This window comes from Rattus norvegicus, chromosome 1, assembly GCF_036323735.1.
Source record: "Rattus norvegicus strain BN/NHsdMcwi chromosome 1, GRCr8, whole genome shotgun sequence".
Classification (NCBI taxonomy): Eukaryota; Metazoa; Chordata; class Mammalia; order Rodentia; family Muridae; genus Rattus; species Rattus norvegicus.
Genome location: NC_086019.1, coordinates 185,080,327 through 185,097,648, shown reverse-complemented (window position 1 = coordinate 185,097,648; position 17,322 = coordinate 185,080,327). Strand labels below are relative to the sequence as shown.

General features: G+C 44.7%; 1 protein-coding gene across 1 annotated transcript in view; it reads right to left on the bottom strand.

The window, feature by feature from the left end:
- Positions 1 to 17,322, bottom strand: part of Otoa (otoancorin) — a 67,879-nt gene that overhangs the window by 44,501 nt on the left and 6,056 nt on the right. The window contains exons 7-10 of the mRNA XM_006230180.5: positions 14,707 to 14,942; positions 11,620 to 11,723; positions 6,211 to 6,311; positions 2,624 to 2,763 (exon numbers count right to left, since the gene is read on the bottom strand). Of these exons, the coding sequence (XP_006230242.1) occupies positions 2,624 to 2,763; positions 6,211 to 6,311; positions 11,620 to 11,723; positions 14,707 to 14,942 (581 nt within the window). The remainder of the gene's footprint in view (positions 1 to 2,623; positions 2,764 to 6,210; positions 6,312 to 11,619; positions 11,724 to 14,706; positions 14,943 to 17,322) is intronic.

Sequence of the window (17,322 nt, the reverse complement as noted above, 5' to 3'; positions counted from 1 at the left end):
ATGGTGACTATAGTTAACAACAGAACTCGGAGTAGATTACACACACACACACACACACACACACACACACACACACATATACACACACATATATATGTAACATGTTAGTTACTCAGTTTAGTCATTATACAATCTAGATATAGCTATATATACTAATTATGGGATTTTTTTATTCATGGGGAGGAGCATGTGTGTTCATGGGTTGTACACACTTGTGTGTCAGGTGAGTGCTACGGAAGGAGAAGACAGGAGCACAACCTCTCGGGCTAGCCCTCACCTGCCACCTTGTCACAGACAGGGTCTCTCTTCTTGTTCACACATGCATATCCTAGACTCTCTGGCTCACAAGCTTCTGAAGATTCTCCTATCCCCATCTCCCCCATCTCTCCACAGAAGAGCTAGTGTTAGACGCTCACACTCTATGTCCAGCTGCTCTGTGGGTACTGGGATTTGAACACAGGTCTTCACCTTTACATAGCCAATGTCTTTACCTACTGAGCCATCTCTCCAACCTTGTAGTTTCAGCCTTGAATGTCTTTCAGAGGTTCATATGTTGCTGGTCCTCTGCACAGCAGTGTTCAGAGGTGGAATCTTTGGGGAGGTGATTAAACCACAAGGACTTGAATCCCCTCCATATGTTAGCCCATGTGACAGCTTCATGGGTATGGGAGGTAGTGAAGACATTAGGAGGCAGGGCCTCGATAGAAGTAGGTAACTGGGAAGGACATATTTTGTCCTTTCTCCACCTCACCTCTCTGCTTCCTTAGAGGTGAACAGCTTTTCTCTGACACTTGCTTCCACTGGAGTGTGTCAGTGTGTCACCTCCACCAAGCCTAAAAGCTGCTGGGCCAAGCAATCATGGACTGAAACCTCTATGAGACAGCATGAACTTTGACTGCACTCAGGTCATTCTCTCAAGTCTTTTGTCACGGGTACGAAAATTAACTAGCACTGTCATAATATTTATCATAAATAAATACAGCTTTATTTACAAAACAATTTTAGGAAAAAACGCCATGTATTAAGTACATGCTATTGAAAGCCAGCATGATTCCTGCCTCCCATTTTACATATGGGTAAAAAAAAAAAGGCACAGGAAGGTGATAAGATATGGCCAAGCTCAAAACTCACAAGTAGCAGAGCTTGGATTTAACCCAAGAAGCTTTCTCTGGGTCCATGTCCTTAATTAACAGGTTCTTTTTATTACGTGGTATGTAATTTATTTAATTAGCAGGTGTGTAGAATAGTGAGGCAGGATCCTTGCTGAGGAGTGAATTTTATCATGGATGGGAAAGACTGACATAGTTCCAAATGAACAGTCACTGTAGAGGGATTCATCTGAAAGATTTTAAGGTAAGATGAGATATGACAGCCAAGACCCCGAGAGGACAGACAGGAGATGGTATGCTGGTTAGGGCTTTTGACAACCTGACACAAGCTTGAGGTCATCTCTGAAGAGGAAACCTCAGGTGAGAAGTGACTCCATCAGATTGGCCTGTGACTTGATATAGGAGGGTCCAATATACTATGAGATGTATCAACCCGGGAGAGATGGTCCCGGGTTCTATAGGAAAGCAGGCTGAGCAAGCCATAGAGAGAAGCCAGTAAACAACATCCTCCATGTCTCTGCGTCAGTTCCTGCCTCCGGGTTCCTGCCTTGAGTCCCTGCCCTGGCTTCCTCAACGATGGTCTACAACCTGTAGGTTGTAATAAACCCCCGACCTGCTCTTGATCATAGTGTGTTATCAAAGCAACGAAAATCAAACAGATGGTCTCACCATCTCCTCCCCTGCCTGACCCACTCCTTCCCTCCAGGCTTGGGTAGCCTTGATGAGAAATGGCTGGCGATGAGGATCCTGGTGCCAGGACTGAATTCTAGAGCTGACCTCTAGAATGTCAGGAACTCCCCTGCTGACAGCCTAATAACAAGGGATTCCCTCTCGAACATGGGACCCCCCCCCCCTAGCTGCCTTCAACACTTGCCCCAACCTAATGGAACTGACATGTTCACCTTGCAATGGCACCCTGGGTAGTGAGGATGGTCTAGTTCCAGCTCAGGGCTAGAAGAAGGACTAGGGGAGGTGACAGAAAATGCCTAAGCTCCAGAAGACACTCAAAGATTTGTCCCCTTTCCTTTCTGAACATTTTTAGAAGGGTGATAAGCCCTTGGACACAAATCCATCTCCTCAAATGCATAGAGAAGTGGGGGCTATTTTCAGGGGATGCTTAGACTGCATTTGCTCATATGCATGTGTGCATGAGTGCATGTGCATGAGCATGTGTATGCATCTGAATATGTGTGTATCCCTGGGGAGGCCAGAGGATGATATCCAGTGTTTTCCTCAATCACTCCCCATCTTATTTACTGGAGACAGTTCTCTTGATGCATGGGGAGTTCATCACTTACCTGGCCTGGCTAACTTGCCATCTCCCAGGATCCTCCTGTCTCCATCTGGTAATCCCCTTCAGTGATGGGATTACAGGCACGTCAACACACCTTGCTTCTTACATGGATGCTGGGGATTCTAAGTCATCCTCACATTCATTTGCCAAGCACTTTACTAACTGCGCCATCTCCCCAGCCCTTAGACCAAATATTGGAAGGTCCCAGGGTCACCCTTGCCTGTGGATGGTAGAGATGTTCCTCATGTCAAAGCTGGAACCGCGGATCCTCTCCAGAAATGCCTGGGCCAGTTCTGGAGTGACATCATACACCATATCCAGCTGCTTGGTCGCGTTGTCATAGCTGATAAACAGCCCGATCTGGTAAACAGGGATAGGAAGACAGGTGAGATTGGTGAGGAGGGTCAAGTGACCCAGTGGGGACCCATCCGGGTGGCCCTGCTGAAGTGGCCCAGCAGGAACCCATCCTGGTAGCCCGTGTGCACCCAACTCAGACATATAGTTATACCACCAGTTCTCAGATTACTTTCTTTATTTCCTTTTATTATTTTTATAAAGTTCAGTGTACATACTCACTGTATATAGCACACAAAGGTATTTATATGAGCACCTACTGTATGTTGAGCACATTCTCCCTGTAGCCCCTTACGCCCTGTCTTTCTCATTTCTCCTCTTCCTGTTAGCCCCATTTGTTCCCCTAAACACTTCACTCCTACTTCCATGTCTTACTCTCTCTCTCTCTCTCTCTCTCTCTCTCTTATGTATCTGTATAAAATTTGTGAACCATGAGAGAAAACATATGTCTTTCTGAGATTGACTTAATTAGCTTGATATGATTATCTCCGGATGTATTGATCTCCTGAAAACAAGATGACTTCATTCTCTGTGGTCAAAAACTGATGAAGATATATGATTATATATATTAATGATGAAGGAGATATGATGGGAAAAGGTCCATTGTGCACATAGACATGTTTTCCTCATCTTCTCTTCTTGGGCATCTAGTTGGTTCTATTGCTTAGCTGTTGTAGATTTACTGCAGCGAATACTGATGGCCAAGTGCCTCTGTGAGAGCTGACTTTGAAGCTTTCACATAAATACCTAGTAGTAGTGTATCTGCATCATATGGGAGATCTAGTTTGGAGGTTGTTTGTTTGTTTTTGAAACAAGGTCTCACTATGTAGACCAGGCTAACCCCAAACTCACATAGCTTCACCTGCCTTTGCCTCCTGTGGTGTTGGAATATGATTGGTCCATGAGGAGTGGCGCTATTAGAAGGCGTGGCCTTGTTGGGGTAGGTGTGGCTTTGTTGGAGGAAGAATGTCACTGTGGGAGCAGGCTTTGAGGTCTCTATGCTCAAGCTCCACCTAGTATGTAATGAAAGCTTCCTCCTGATTGCCTGCAGATCAAGATATAGAACTCCCAGTTCCTTCTCCACCACCATGTGTCTGCCTGGACACTGCCACATTTCCTGACATGATGATAATGAACTGAACCTCTGAAACTGTAAGCCAACCCCAATTAAATGTTGTCCCTTGTAAGAGTTGCCTTGGTCATGGTCACACCAATAAAGCCCTAACTATAACACCTCCCAAGTGCTGGGATTAAAGGCATGCCCCCACCCTGCCTGGCCTTAAGGCTTCCCTCTTGTCTATATCTTCACCAGCATTTGGAGCAGGGAAATCTGGGGAAGGAATTGCAGTTGCACACTACCAGGCTGGGCAGGAAGGTGTTTCTTTTTAACATTCCAGTGGTTGAAGGTTTTTAAAGCTAATCTTTGCACATGTAGTCCTAGATTTATCATGATGAGATCAGACAATGCAATCCACAAATATTCTTTTGCTTTGAAGAATGAAAATTATTTTTAAATGGGTGAACAAGATTATAGCTGACCCTGTGATGATGGACAAAGCATGTGTTCTCTTTGCAAGATACAAAAATATTACACAAAGTATATTGTTCAGACTCTATAGTCCTGCTCCATTTTGCCTACATGACCAAGGGTATCACACTGACATCTTATATGATGATAGGGCTCACTGTGGTTTCACTTCCTATTTCTGATGGACTTATCATTCTATATGGTGGTGCACTCTAATTCTGTATTCCAAAAAGTGCTCAGTGAATTGCAGAAACAGCTCAGGGGCCAAAGTCCAAACATGAGGGAAAGAGTTCACATCCCCAGAAGCCACACAAAGAGTCAGACAGGACTGGTGGCAGCCCCCCACATTCCAGCACCACAAAGGTAGAGATGAGATAGCTGTAGGTCAAGCTGGTTGGCTATACTAGCCAGAATGGATGGGCTCTGGGCTCTGCTAGAGATCCTGCCCAAATAAACAAAGGGGAGAGCAGGGACTGAAGAGAACATTCAGCAGTTGAGAGCACTAGCTGCTCTACCAGAGGATCCAGGTCCAGTCCCCAGTACCCACATAAGGGCTCACAACCATCTGTGTCTTCACTTCCAGGCGATTCCATTCTCTCTTCTGACCTCCATGAGTTCCGGGCACTCAATCCGTACATAGACATACATGCAGGAAAAACATCCATACACATAAAAATAACAATGTAATAATTTAAAAAAATAAGTGGGAAGCAATCAAGGAAGACACCTGACATTGACCTTGGGCCTACACACACTATTGCATACAAATTCAAATATAGTTTTACACATGTGCATACACACATGGGAAAGAAGGTGATCATAAAATCCTCCCTTGAGGATTATACCCTTTGACCATATATAAATCCACCCCCCTCTATGTTTGTAGATAATGAGAAGTTGTCCACACATGCCTGGTCTTAGAAACTCCCCAGCTTCTAAAGACTGAAAGGTTGTAAAACAGCAGACATGTGAGGTGCTTCTGGCTCCTAGTTAAAAGAAAGGAACCGGGGCTGACCAGATGGTAAAGGTGCTTACATGCAAGCTCCGGTTCAATCTCTTGAACCCATCTTGGAAGAGAAAAAACCAACTCCTGAAAGCTGTACTCTGACTCTCAGACAGGCACTGTGGCAACATGCACACTCACGTATGCACAGTATGCATGTATGACACAAGAGGAACCAAGTCTTGCCTTGGGTTTTGTAACAGTGGCACGTTGTTGGGAGGACAGCTCTCTGAAGAAGGCCACTGTGTGATGAAGGTCAAGGACATGGCACATGAGCTTTTTGCTTTTGTTTTTGTTGTAATGGAACCCAGCTCTTTAGGAACCTCTGATGGAACATTCTTTAGAGGCTACTTTTCAAAATCACAATGCCCAAAGGATCTTAACGTCATTGAGTCAACATCGGAAGGAAAGAGACAAATGGGTTGGAGAGTTAAGCAACATGAGCCCCACACATTTCTCCACCGTGAACTCCAAGCTCAGATCCAATCATTGCTCATGCTGAAGTAGCTATTAATAGAAGTCACTATTTATAGAAGCAGCCATTAATCCATGCTACTTTGGCTTGAGGGCAGGGACTGGAAACTCGATAGTTATTGTCCTTGGCTTTTCTAGAGCACACACAAACACAATCCCCTCACATGAGTCCTGGGTCACAGCCAATGTTCCTTTCATATCAAGCTGGCCATGTCAGCACCCTCGGTTGTCACAATTCTTCTTCTCATCTCTTCTGTGCTGGAATACAACCCCACCATTGACTCCTTGAGACTTTGTTCCAAGAATTTTGTCTAAAAGGTAGAGATATATCTGGCTAAAGTATACGGCTCCCAGGACACCCTGGCTTAACAAACACTGGAAATTTAGAGCATACGTCACTCACGGTGTATTAGCAATAAGGGCATAAAAATATACGTTTCCAACTTACTTCTATAGGACTAATGTTCATAATTTCTTCAAATGATAGGTGAACCATGTATCTGCCCAAAATCCATAATTTTTCTGCACTGACCCATGAAATTGAGCCATCTACAAAGAGAGAAAAAAATAAGTAAATACACAAATAACAGCTTCTAATGGGGAAGGGGTGCAGCTGGTGAAGTGCCTGCCGTACAAGCGTGAGTGCCTGAATGTAATGCCTCAGAGCCCACACACACACATAAACACACAAACACACACAAACGCAAACACACACACACACAGGCACACACACATACACACACAAACACATACACACATACACACACACAAGCACACACACACACACACAAACACACACAAACGCAAACACACACACACACAGGCACACACACATACACACACAAACACATACACACATACACACACAAGCACACACACCTGCACACACAAACACACACATACATACACACACAAACACACACAAACACACACACATACACATACATACCACAGACAAACACACACAAACACATACACACATACACACACACAAGCACACACACCTGCACACACAAACACACACATACATACACACACAAACACACACAAACACACACACATACACACACATACCACAGACAAACACACACAAACACATACACACACACAAATACACATGCATACACACACACCACACACAAACACACACACACAAACACACATGCATACACACACACACCACACACAAACACACATGCATACACACACACCACACACAAACACACACACAAACACACATGCATACACACACACCACACACAAACACATACACACAAACACACATGCATACACACACACACCACACACAAACACATGCATAAACACACACACACACACACACACACACACACACACAAAGGCTTCAAGGAAGAAGAAAATTTGAATCCAGTCTTGAAGGTAGATAAAAATTAAGGAAAGACATTTCAGTTAAGCAGAGATTCCAGGAACGTAGGGTCCATGCAGGTCCATCCCATGCGTGGGGTCCATTTGGTTTCATTCAAGTAGTACATGGCAGGCAGGAATAAGGATGGCAACCTGCTAGTCATTATTACTAACTAGACTAAAATGAAGGTAGTAATAAGGGAATCAAACATACTTCACACTGTCAGATTATTGATTAAAGAATTGAACACAAAGTAAATTGCTATGTTTTCGGGTTTCAATTATTAAAACATCGTCCGAGTGCCTAACAAGTTCCAGGTAATGATCATGTTGCTCTGCAGACCTCTCAGTCAAGTAGCAAGTCTCAGATGGTGGCTATCTGTGGCTGTGCTGTGTGTCTCATGGGGTCTCACAGGCGAGACTCAATAGGGGTAGTTGAATGAATTAAGGGATGCCACGGAGTCCTGACATCAGAGATGCCTTGGATCACCACATACCCTGTGTATGCATGTGGCAGCCAAAGTCAGTGCTGGGAGGCTCCCTCAATCACTTCCCACCCTATTTGTTTACTTAAATGTGTGTGTGTGTGTGTGTGTGTGTGTGTGTGTGTGTGTGTGTGTGTGTGTGTGTGTGTTTAAGCCGAAGGGCAACTTCCAATGTCTCATGTGCTATCCAACCTTTTTTTTTTAATTTTTGTTTTGTAGATTGTTTGTTTTTTAAATAATCTCTCACTTCCCCAGCACTCACTGAGTAGACTAGGATCCTTGGGAATGTGTCTCCCTCTCCAACACTGAAATTATAAACATGAACTACTACGCCTAACTTTTTGCATGGACTCTGGGGATTGAACGCAGGTCTTCATGAGTTGCCTTCCAAACACTTTACCAACTGAGTGATCTCCCCAGCCCTCACTTCTGCTTTTGCTTTCGTTGTTTTGTTTTGTTTTTATTTAGATGATGCTAGGGGTTGAATCCAAAGCTTCACACAGGTCAGGGCTCAGCCACTAAGAAACTCTCCACCCAAGCTGGAGAGATGGTTCAGCAGTTAAGAACACTGACAGATCTTCCAGATGGTCCTGAGTTCAATTCCCAGCAACCACATGGTGGCTCACAATCATCTGTAATGGTATTTGGTGCCCTCTTCTGGTGTGTCTGAAGACAGCAACAGTGTACTCATATACATAATAATAACTAAATAAATTTTAATTAAAAAAAAAGAAACTCTCCACCCTGTGTTCCCTTAGTTATAAGGGCTTACTCAGTTGCCCAGGCCTGTCTTGAACGTGCTGTCCCTGTGCTGAGCCTCCCATATAGCAGGAATAGCACTACCAAACCCAGCTTGAGTTGTATTTTATCTCCTTAGCTGGAAATAACCTCTTTCTCTTGGCAATTTCCAGATGAGACTCTGTGTCACTGTGCTCTGGTATTTCAAATCCCCCACCTGTGGCATAGCAATAGGGCTTTAAGAACAATCACAGCCAGGATCCAACTTCAAGTTTCAATGAGCTGGAACTGGCAGAGGTTGCCCAGTCTCAGGCCTTTGGTAGAGATCTTTAAACACAGCATCGTATTGGTGGCATTTGGGGAAAGGGAAGAAGTCAACAAGAAATCTGTCAACAAGAAAGGCTTAGGAGCTGTGTACCCTGGCAGGGTCTGAATGAGGGACACATCAAGCATTTTCATGGGCTGATGCACAAAACAAAAAACAAACAAACAAAACCGTGTTATCTCCTCAAGCTAGGGAGTTGGACAGGTGGGGGTTGGGGGTTGGGGACTGGAGAGATGACTCTGTTGGTAAAATGCTGCCTCAGAAACACAAGGACCCAAGTTTGGATCCATAGCCCCCGCAGAAGCATACATCTGTAACCCAGCACTCCAGTGGTAGCAGTGAGGATGTAAGTGGATCCTCAGTGCTCAATGGCCAGCTAGTCTAGCCAATCAGTGAGCTCCAGGTTCAGAGACCCTGTCTTACAGTAATAAAGTGGGAAGTAATTGAGGAAGACATCTGATGTCTGCTACCTCTAGCCATCACACCTGGGCACATGCACCCACATCACTCACACGCACACACACGAACACACACACACATTTTTCAGGTGAAGTGTGTAGATGTCACTAGTGACATCTGGAGTGTCTATTGAAGAGAAGTGTGGCCGCAAGGACTGCCACATTCGCCAAGATCTAAACTGAACTGGCCTTTCCCCAACCAATTAGAAAACAGCAGCTGTGGTCCTTCAGAACCACGATCCCCAAGCATGGAGTATTTTAATAGTCAGAGTTCAACCCATTAACCCTGGGGAGTTCATGGACTTAAAAAATGAACTTGAATTCTCTGTAATTTAATAATGGATCTTGCCACACATGGGGATTCTAGAAGGAAAATTGGTTTCTAACTAAACTGACATCAAAGGTCTGAGTGGCCTCCTCAGGGTTCTGTGGTGCGAGGCTCGGGTTACCAGAAGCCATGACTGGAGCCAGACTGAGAGAATTCACCCATCATTTAAGACATGGATTATGTGTTGTTTAAAGTTGCTCCCACGGGAGTCTCAGAGATTGATTCCAGGAAGGCACATCCTCTGCTCCTGCTCTGTTGGCTTCCTCTGTGTCTTCCTGATACTCTGAGACAGAGTTCATTCTCACTCCAAATCATCTGAATGTGCCCTCACCATCAAATGTCTCCCCTCACAGGATACGGTCAATCCCTTCATCTTGCACTTAATCCAGATGGCATCCATTAGAGAAGTCTTCACTGATTTCTAAGTTCAGAGACTGGCCAACCTTAGCCCATGGGATGAACCCAGGCCACCCAGTTTCTATATAATCTGAAAACCAAGAACAGTTTTTATATGATTGAAAAGAAATTAAAAAGCACTAATTTTTGGTAAATCATGAACATTATATTAGCTCAAATACCAATGTCCATACAGCCTTTACCAGGATGCAAACCTCCTCATTCATCCATCATCCATGCCTGCTTTCAAGAGTCAGTGTCTGACTATAGGTTTAATAAGCTAAAATATTTATTCGTTTCTGGCACGGGTATGTGCACATGGTGTGTATGTGTGTGAGTAGTCATATATGTGTGGACATGTGTATGTACATGCACATGTAAAGGTCAGCAGCTGAATGTGTCTTCCTTGATCCATCTCCTTCTTATATTTTGAGGCAGTGGGTTCTCACTTGAGCCCAGGACACTCATCATTTGACCAGCTTCCTCCAGGATGCCCTGTCTTTCTCTCTCCCTCTCTTCTCTCACTCTCTGCAGTAGCATGAAGCATAACCACCCTAGAGCCGGGAGCCTAGGACCCCATGAAGATGCCCAACTCCTTGATTATTCTAGTCCCTTATATAAATTGGCTAGCATTTGCATGTGATCAACACACGTCCCCCTCCCACTCTTTAAATCATCTCTATAGCATCCTTTAATGCTGAACACAGTGAGCATGTTATGCCAATAGCTGTTGTATTATATTGTTCAGGAGGAGAGCAAAAGTGAAAAGTCTATACATGCTCAGTGCACACAACAGATTGCACATTAGTAAAGTGCTCCTCAAACAAACAAGGGAACCTGGGTTTAATACCCAGAACACATTTTTTTTTTTAAAACTGGCCAAGCGTGGTGGCATGTGCCTTTAATCCCAGCACTAGAGGGGTGGAAGAAAATAGAGCTGCATGAGTCTGAGGCCAGCCTGATCTACATAGTGAGTTCCAGGCCAGCCTGGTCTACATAGTGAGTTGCAGGCCAGTCAAGGCTACGTAGTGAGACTCTGTCTCAAAAAACAAGACAAACAAACAAATAAACAAAAACAAATAAAATAGCAAAAAAGCCTGGCACGGCATAGGCTTGAAATTCCAGCATTGGAGAAATGGGACAGACAGATCCCTGGGGTTTGCTGGCCAGCAAGCTCACCTAGCCAGCAAGCCCTAGGTCTCAGTGAGAGAGCTTGTCTCAAAATGGATGGAGATCACCCGAGGTACAACAGTTTAGGTTGTCCTCTGATCTCTGCACACAAACATGTGTACACTCACACATACAGAGACATACACATGCACACACACACACACACACACACACACACACACACACACAATGTGTGAGTCAAATAAAAGCACCTCAGTGCACCCCAAGGAACCTTTGCTTTGGTTGCCAAGAACCAACAGAAAATTTTCTAACCAAAACTATCTTATCTCACTCTAATGCACACATTTTACACAGATTTTGAACACTTCACACATAGAGAGCCTACTCTGGAGACTCTTATCAAAAGTAAGCTACCACAGAACAAAGACATGCAACAGCTACTTGTAAGACAGACATTTCAGAAATGTGAACATTTGAGGATCAGGCTGATGGAATGGAACTCATAAAAGCAATGAAAGCGACCCAGACTGAGGACATGGAGCACCTTCTGGAGGGTGTAATTCCCCTAGAAGTTACTCCAACCGACCCCCATCCCCTGGCAGGCAGGACTCACCAGTGACGTTGAAAGGTGTCCTCAGGATCCCCGTCATCCATGAGTAGAGAGCTCTCTGGGTGTGAGCTGAAGTCTGGTCATAGAGATCTTTGAACACTGCAGACCTAAGACACAGGGGCACAGGTGTCTATTAATGATACACAGGTGGACGCCCATCCACCCCGAAGGAGCTGTGAGAGCACTGTACCCAGGGCTGCCACGCTGAAACCCTCCACATGCCTTTGCCATATTTGACTGTTTTCCAAAGAGAATCCTGTAGGTCCTGCCTCTGCTTCCTCAGCTCTTAGTTCCTTTAGTGTGTGTAATAGCTTTTTTGAGATATAGTTTACAGGCCCTATATCGCACCTATTTAAAGTATACAATTCACCAGCACTCCCAAAAGCAGAATATCAGGAGAGTGCATTCAAGGTCAGCCTTGGATTCACAGCAATTTTGAGGCCAGCCTTGGCTGCATAAAACCATGTCTCAAGAAAATGAAGTCATGATACTTTCAAGAGTAGATGAAACTAGAAAGTATGGTCTTATGTGAGCTAACTCAAGCTCCAAACACAGCATGCACAGAGTTTAGCTTCTGACTTTTACATATGTATAGTCTGAGAGTGGGTGTGTGATGGCTGCTCTTGGCTGTCAACTTGATTACATCTGGAATTCACTAAAGCCCACCCTCATCATCATTCCCAGCAGCTTACGAAGGAACTCCATCCCCTTAACTGCCACCCCTCAACCCTGGCTCCCCAGCTCCTGGAAGCCACCAATCCACTTCCTCTCTATGGATTTGCCTGTTCCGGATACTGTATATAAGTGGGGTCATGCCATACGTCATTTCTGGGTCTTGCTTCTTGCACTCACAGGATGTTTTCAAGGCTGACATATGAACCATGCACCATCAATTCCTTTTCATGAATAAACAATATTCCACTATATGGGCAGACTGCATTTCGGTCCTCCAGGCATCAGCAACAGACATTTAGATTGTGTTCACCTTTTGTCTTGCTTCTCTGTTTTGTTGCTGCTTGGAATTGAACCTAAAGCTCACACATGCAGTGGGTGTGCTCTCCAGTGAGCTGCACACCCCCTCCTCCTGTTTAGCTCCTTAAGGAGGTACCCATTGTCTCCACAGCAACTGTGCCCCACAGTGTGTTCCCAACATTGCCACAGTCCACCTCTGATTTCTCTAATTGTGGTCAGCACCAGTTGGTCTCTGGTGCCTTGATAAATAACCCCTGCTGATATGAAGTGGTCTGGTCACTTTCTAAGCCACTGCAGTCTGATCTGCCACTGCTGTACCCTTGGCTCCATCACCATTATCTCACCCAACCCAGAAGTCCTAGTTGGTACAAACAGGACGTGCCATTTGGTTGCCTCTGGCACTGCCCAACCTTCCTGCTCATCTTGAAAACCTTCTAGACCTCTATGTCCTGGGAGCCTTCCTCTGCTCACACCCACACCATGAGTACAACCTACCATGTCAACGATTCATCCACCTTTCCTAAGGAGCTTTCCCAGCAGCCCCCTTTCCAGTCATTCTATATGTGCATATACAAGTTTGCCGTTAACCCACACACAATGTTGTCTTTGTATTGTTCTATCTCTTTCTTTCCTTCCCCTTGGCTTTTTGTTTCAATTTTTATTTTATTGTGTGTGTGACTGCTTAACTGTATGTGTATCACATGTGTGCAGTGGCAGCAGAGGCCAGAAGAGGGCCTCGGGTTCCCTCAACCTGGAGTCATGGGTGGATGTGAGCCACTGGACGCAGAGACTGGGAACCAAACTCAGGTCCTCTGCAAGAGCAGCAAATGCTCTTAACCACTGTGCCCTGTCTCTAGCACCTTGTTTTGTTTTTTAAGAGCAAGAATAGTTGAAAAGTAAGGAAAATGGGAACACGCACACACACACACAAACACACACGCACACAAAGTGGTAAGCATCATTTAAGAGAAAGCTTTCCCAACAACAGCAAAATGCTGTTCCCCATTCCTCAAAATGTGACCGCCCTAGGGGGAGTCAGTCAGTCTCCACCCTTAAATTTCCTACTCGTAAAGAAGATAAAAGGGATGGTAGGTAGGTAGGTAGAGTAAGATGGGAAGAGAAAACCTGGGGCGAGTCAGCTCAGGGTCAGGAGTCTAAGCCCCCAGAATCAGGAGGCAGAGCCCTCATGACTGGACTCCATGTCCCAGGCTAAGAGACTCCAGAGAGCTCTTGCAACCCTTCTGCCATGAGAGAACATGGCAAGAAGATACTCCTATGAATCAGAAAGGAGAAAGGTACCAAACCTGCCATGCTTTGACCTTGGAAGTCCCAGCCACCAGAGATACACGTCTGTTGTCCAAGGTACCCAGCCAACAGCTGACCAAGATGCCCAGGAGACCAATGTAGGTAATGAGGACATTGTGGCACTGGTTTCCAGTATGCTTTAAGATTATTTTACTTAAAGCAAAATTACTGACTTTTCATTCGTGGAAATGAAGCCAAATTTTCTTTAATTTTTTTCCATGTATTTACGTGTGTGGCACATGTCTGTTTGCATGTGTGTGGGTGCACATGTGTGCCCCTATGGAGGCTAATGATGATGTTAGGAATATTCGTTGCTTGCTTTTCCACTTTATCGCAAGGCAGAGTCTCTCAACCAAGCCCAGAACCTGTTGACAAGGGTAGGCTCCCTAGCTAGTTTGTTCTGGGGAGGTCCTGTTTTTGCCTTCCCAGGCTGGAAGTACAGGCAAGCTGACACAGCCACCTGCCGTTTACATGAACTCTGGCAATCCAAACTCTGGTCCCTGTGTTTGCACAGCAAATGCTTTACCACGGAGCCATTCCCCAGGCTTTCTTAAGTGGAAAGGGCAAAGAATAGTAAAGAAACTCACAAAAGAGACCACAGGGCAGGTGGTAAACAGATGTGGCCAAAACGAGAACAGTTTTCAGATGACTACAATTGAGAGAGAGGACAGATTTAATCAAAGCATCTCTCAGCTCTGCTTCAGCTCTGCATGTCCCCCTGTGCCACCACCTCATTGGATGCTAACCTCCCTGAATCCTCACGGCAGCCCCTGAGCAGCCTACAGAACTAAGAGTTCAAAGGAAAAGACTTACAGGTTCTTAAAGGCATCTTCGTGCAGGTCCTGGGGTAGCCTGTCTGTGATGTCTGGCTGCAGGAAGCTGCCGGAGGACCCTCTGAGCACCTTGCCCAGGACCTCTACACACTCCAAGGCATTCAGCACCTGGAAACACCGTTCCAGTGTGATGAGAAACAGGCTGCGGTTCACACCAGGGCTCTGAAGGGCCTCGTCCCGAATGTCTCCCAAGTTGATGACGATGTCCTCCAAGTCCTGAAGGAATGAGAGAAAATAGAGCCACTGTAGCTGTGTTCTCCAGAGTACAGGAGAATACAATGTGAAAGAGAAATGTCTATCTGGTGTCCTGGTTTCAGGGGGATTGGTTCATGGTCACTCGGTCCCATGTGCTTAAGCAGAACATGACAGGGGTGGGAACTTGTAGATGGCATTGTTGACAGAAAACAGGGAACTGGAAGTAACCATTCATAATCTTCAAAACCTGCTCCTCCTCCAGACCTACTATCTGCAATAAGGCCCATCTCCTAAAATTTTCACCACATCTTGCAAAATAGACCCACCAGCTGGGGACCACCATGAGCTTATGGAGCGCATTCCATATCCAAACCATGCTAGTCACATGACAGCTGCCTGTTGACTCAACAGCACTGGAAGCATGAAGAATTTCAGGGTCAGAGTTTCATACTCTGCTGCTAGGGGGAAACTTCTAGAAGTTTCTATCACCTTAGGCTCTTCCTAAGCCTAGGTGGCTTGGCTCATGACTGTCACACCTTCACTGTCATTAGCACAGAACTGACTTGTGGTCAAGGGTGAGCACAGGCACCAGGCTCTGCAGCCAGAGCAGACCTTTTGTCACAACAGAAATCATGGGCATTTTCACAATGCACTACGGTCACTGCAGACATCTTGACATCTTTCTGGTCAATGCCTGTTGAGAGTTCCAGAAGTCACTAGACCCACTGCTGAGTTCTATTAGTGGGTCTGTTAAAGAAACACAGTTTACCTCTGTGTTTATCCTGGGCCTTTCTGGAAGTGCTCTTCAAGAGAACTGTCTTCCTTTGTGGCCTGTGATTTGTTTTACAGGTTGTTTAAAACATCACTCTGATAGGCCCTTGGCTTCTCCAGGCAAGAACCCATTTTCCAACCTCAGGTTCAGTTTTCTAAGCTGTGCCACTAGAGGTTATTATGTTCTGCATGTTAAACCTTCAGTCTATCTTTCCCTTGTGTGTGTGTGTGTGTGTGTGTGTGTGTGTGTGTGTGTGTGTGTGTGTATTTGAGAGGGAGAGGGAGAGGGAGAGAGAATGAACTTCTGTAGTCCAGACTGGATTGAAACTTTCTATGTAGCCCAGAATGATGTCAAAATCTCTTCCTGCCTCAGCCTCCTGAGTTGAGTTTGGGGACTGCAGGCATTAGCCAGCAAGCCTGGCTTTAAGTGGTAATAGTCTTCTTAACCTTGCTTAAGAATGCTGTGGAGAAGATTAAATTAATCCAGGAATGCTAAACCCTTAAAACAATGACAAACAGGTGATCTGGCCCACCACTTGGTTTTATAAATAAAGTTTTATTGGCACATACCCATACCTAATATCAGAATTAATTAATTGTGACTGGGGGAAGTGTGGCCTACGAACCTTATATTTTTCCTCACTTGTCTCTTGCTGGTCATTCCCTTAGAAAAATATCTCATATGTAGAAAAGCCTCAATAAACATTACAATGTATCTTTATAAGATTTTAAATGGAATCATTTTTAAAGCCTGATGTTCATTTCTAATGAAATCTATTCATACTGAACTAGTGGCTATTATGTTTTAATAACTAATATTAAAGTAAGACAGATTAGGATTTAGGGACATAGTTAGCCTAGCACTCCTGAGGCCCTAGGTCTGATACCTAGCACTACCAAAATAATTAAATAAAAAATAAGTATATAACTATTAAAGTGTTTAAGTCCTCCCAAACCCTGTGTGAATCAAAATAATAAGAATCAACATTTCAGCACTGGAGAGGTGGCTTAGTCGTGATATAGCTCAGGACGAAGGCAAGCAGCAGCTGACAATGACTACAAAACAAGTTTAGTGACACGCAAAAGGCACAGACAGCAAGATCCCCAAGCCCCAGAATGCCCTGAGGCTCCAAAGCTGAGGGTTAGTGTCCATTTATTTTAGAGAGCTGCATATATATGAATCACTGTTCCAAAATGGAGTTGAGAACCCTTCTTCTAATTCCTCTTTCTCCTCTTCTTCTCCTCCTCCCACCTCCTCCTACTCTCCCCCTCCTCCTTTTTCTAAAGATTAGTTTGTTTTTATCTTAATGTGTATAAGAGTTTTCTCTGTGTCTATGTATGTGCACCATACATAGTGTTAGGTTTCAAACTTGAGTGTCAGGGATGCTGGGTAACCTTAAGGACAGGGACAATTCTTTCTTTATTCCCCTTACCACAGCAATCATCCTCAGACTCTTACAAAGGGTTAGAAGACCCTTAGTATCCTTAGTGCTCTTAAGAGTAGAAACAATGAAAAAAAGAGTAGAAACAATGTAACATGGAGAAATAAAGGGAAAAAGCCAGGTCCTAAAGTCCCAAACTAGAGTGGTGATGGAGAAAAGAGGAAGCTGTCAAAAATGGCCCAGCATAT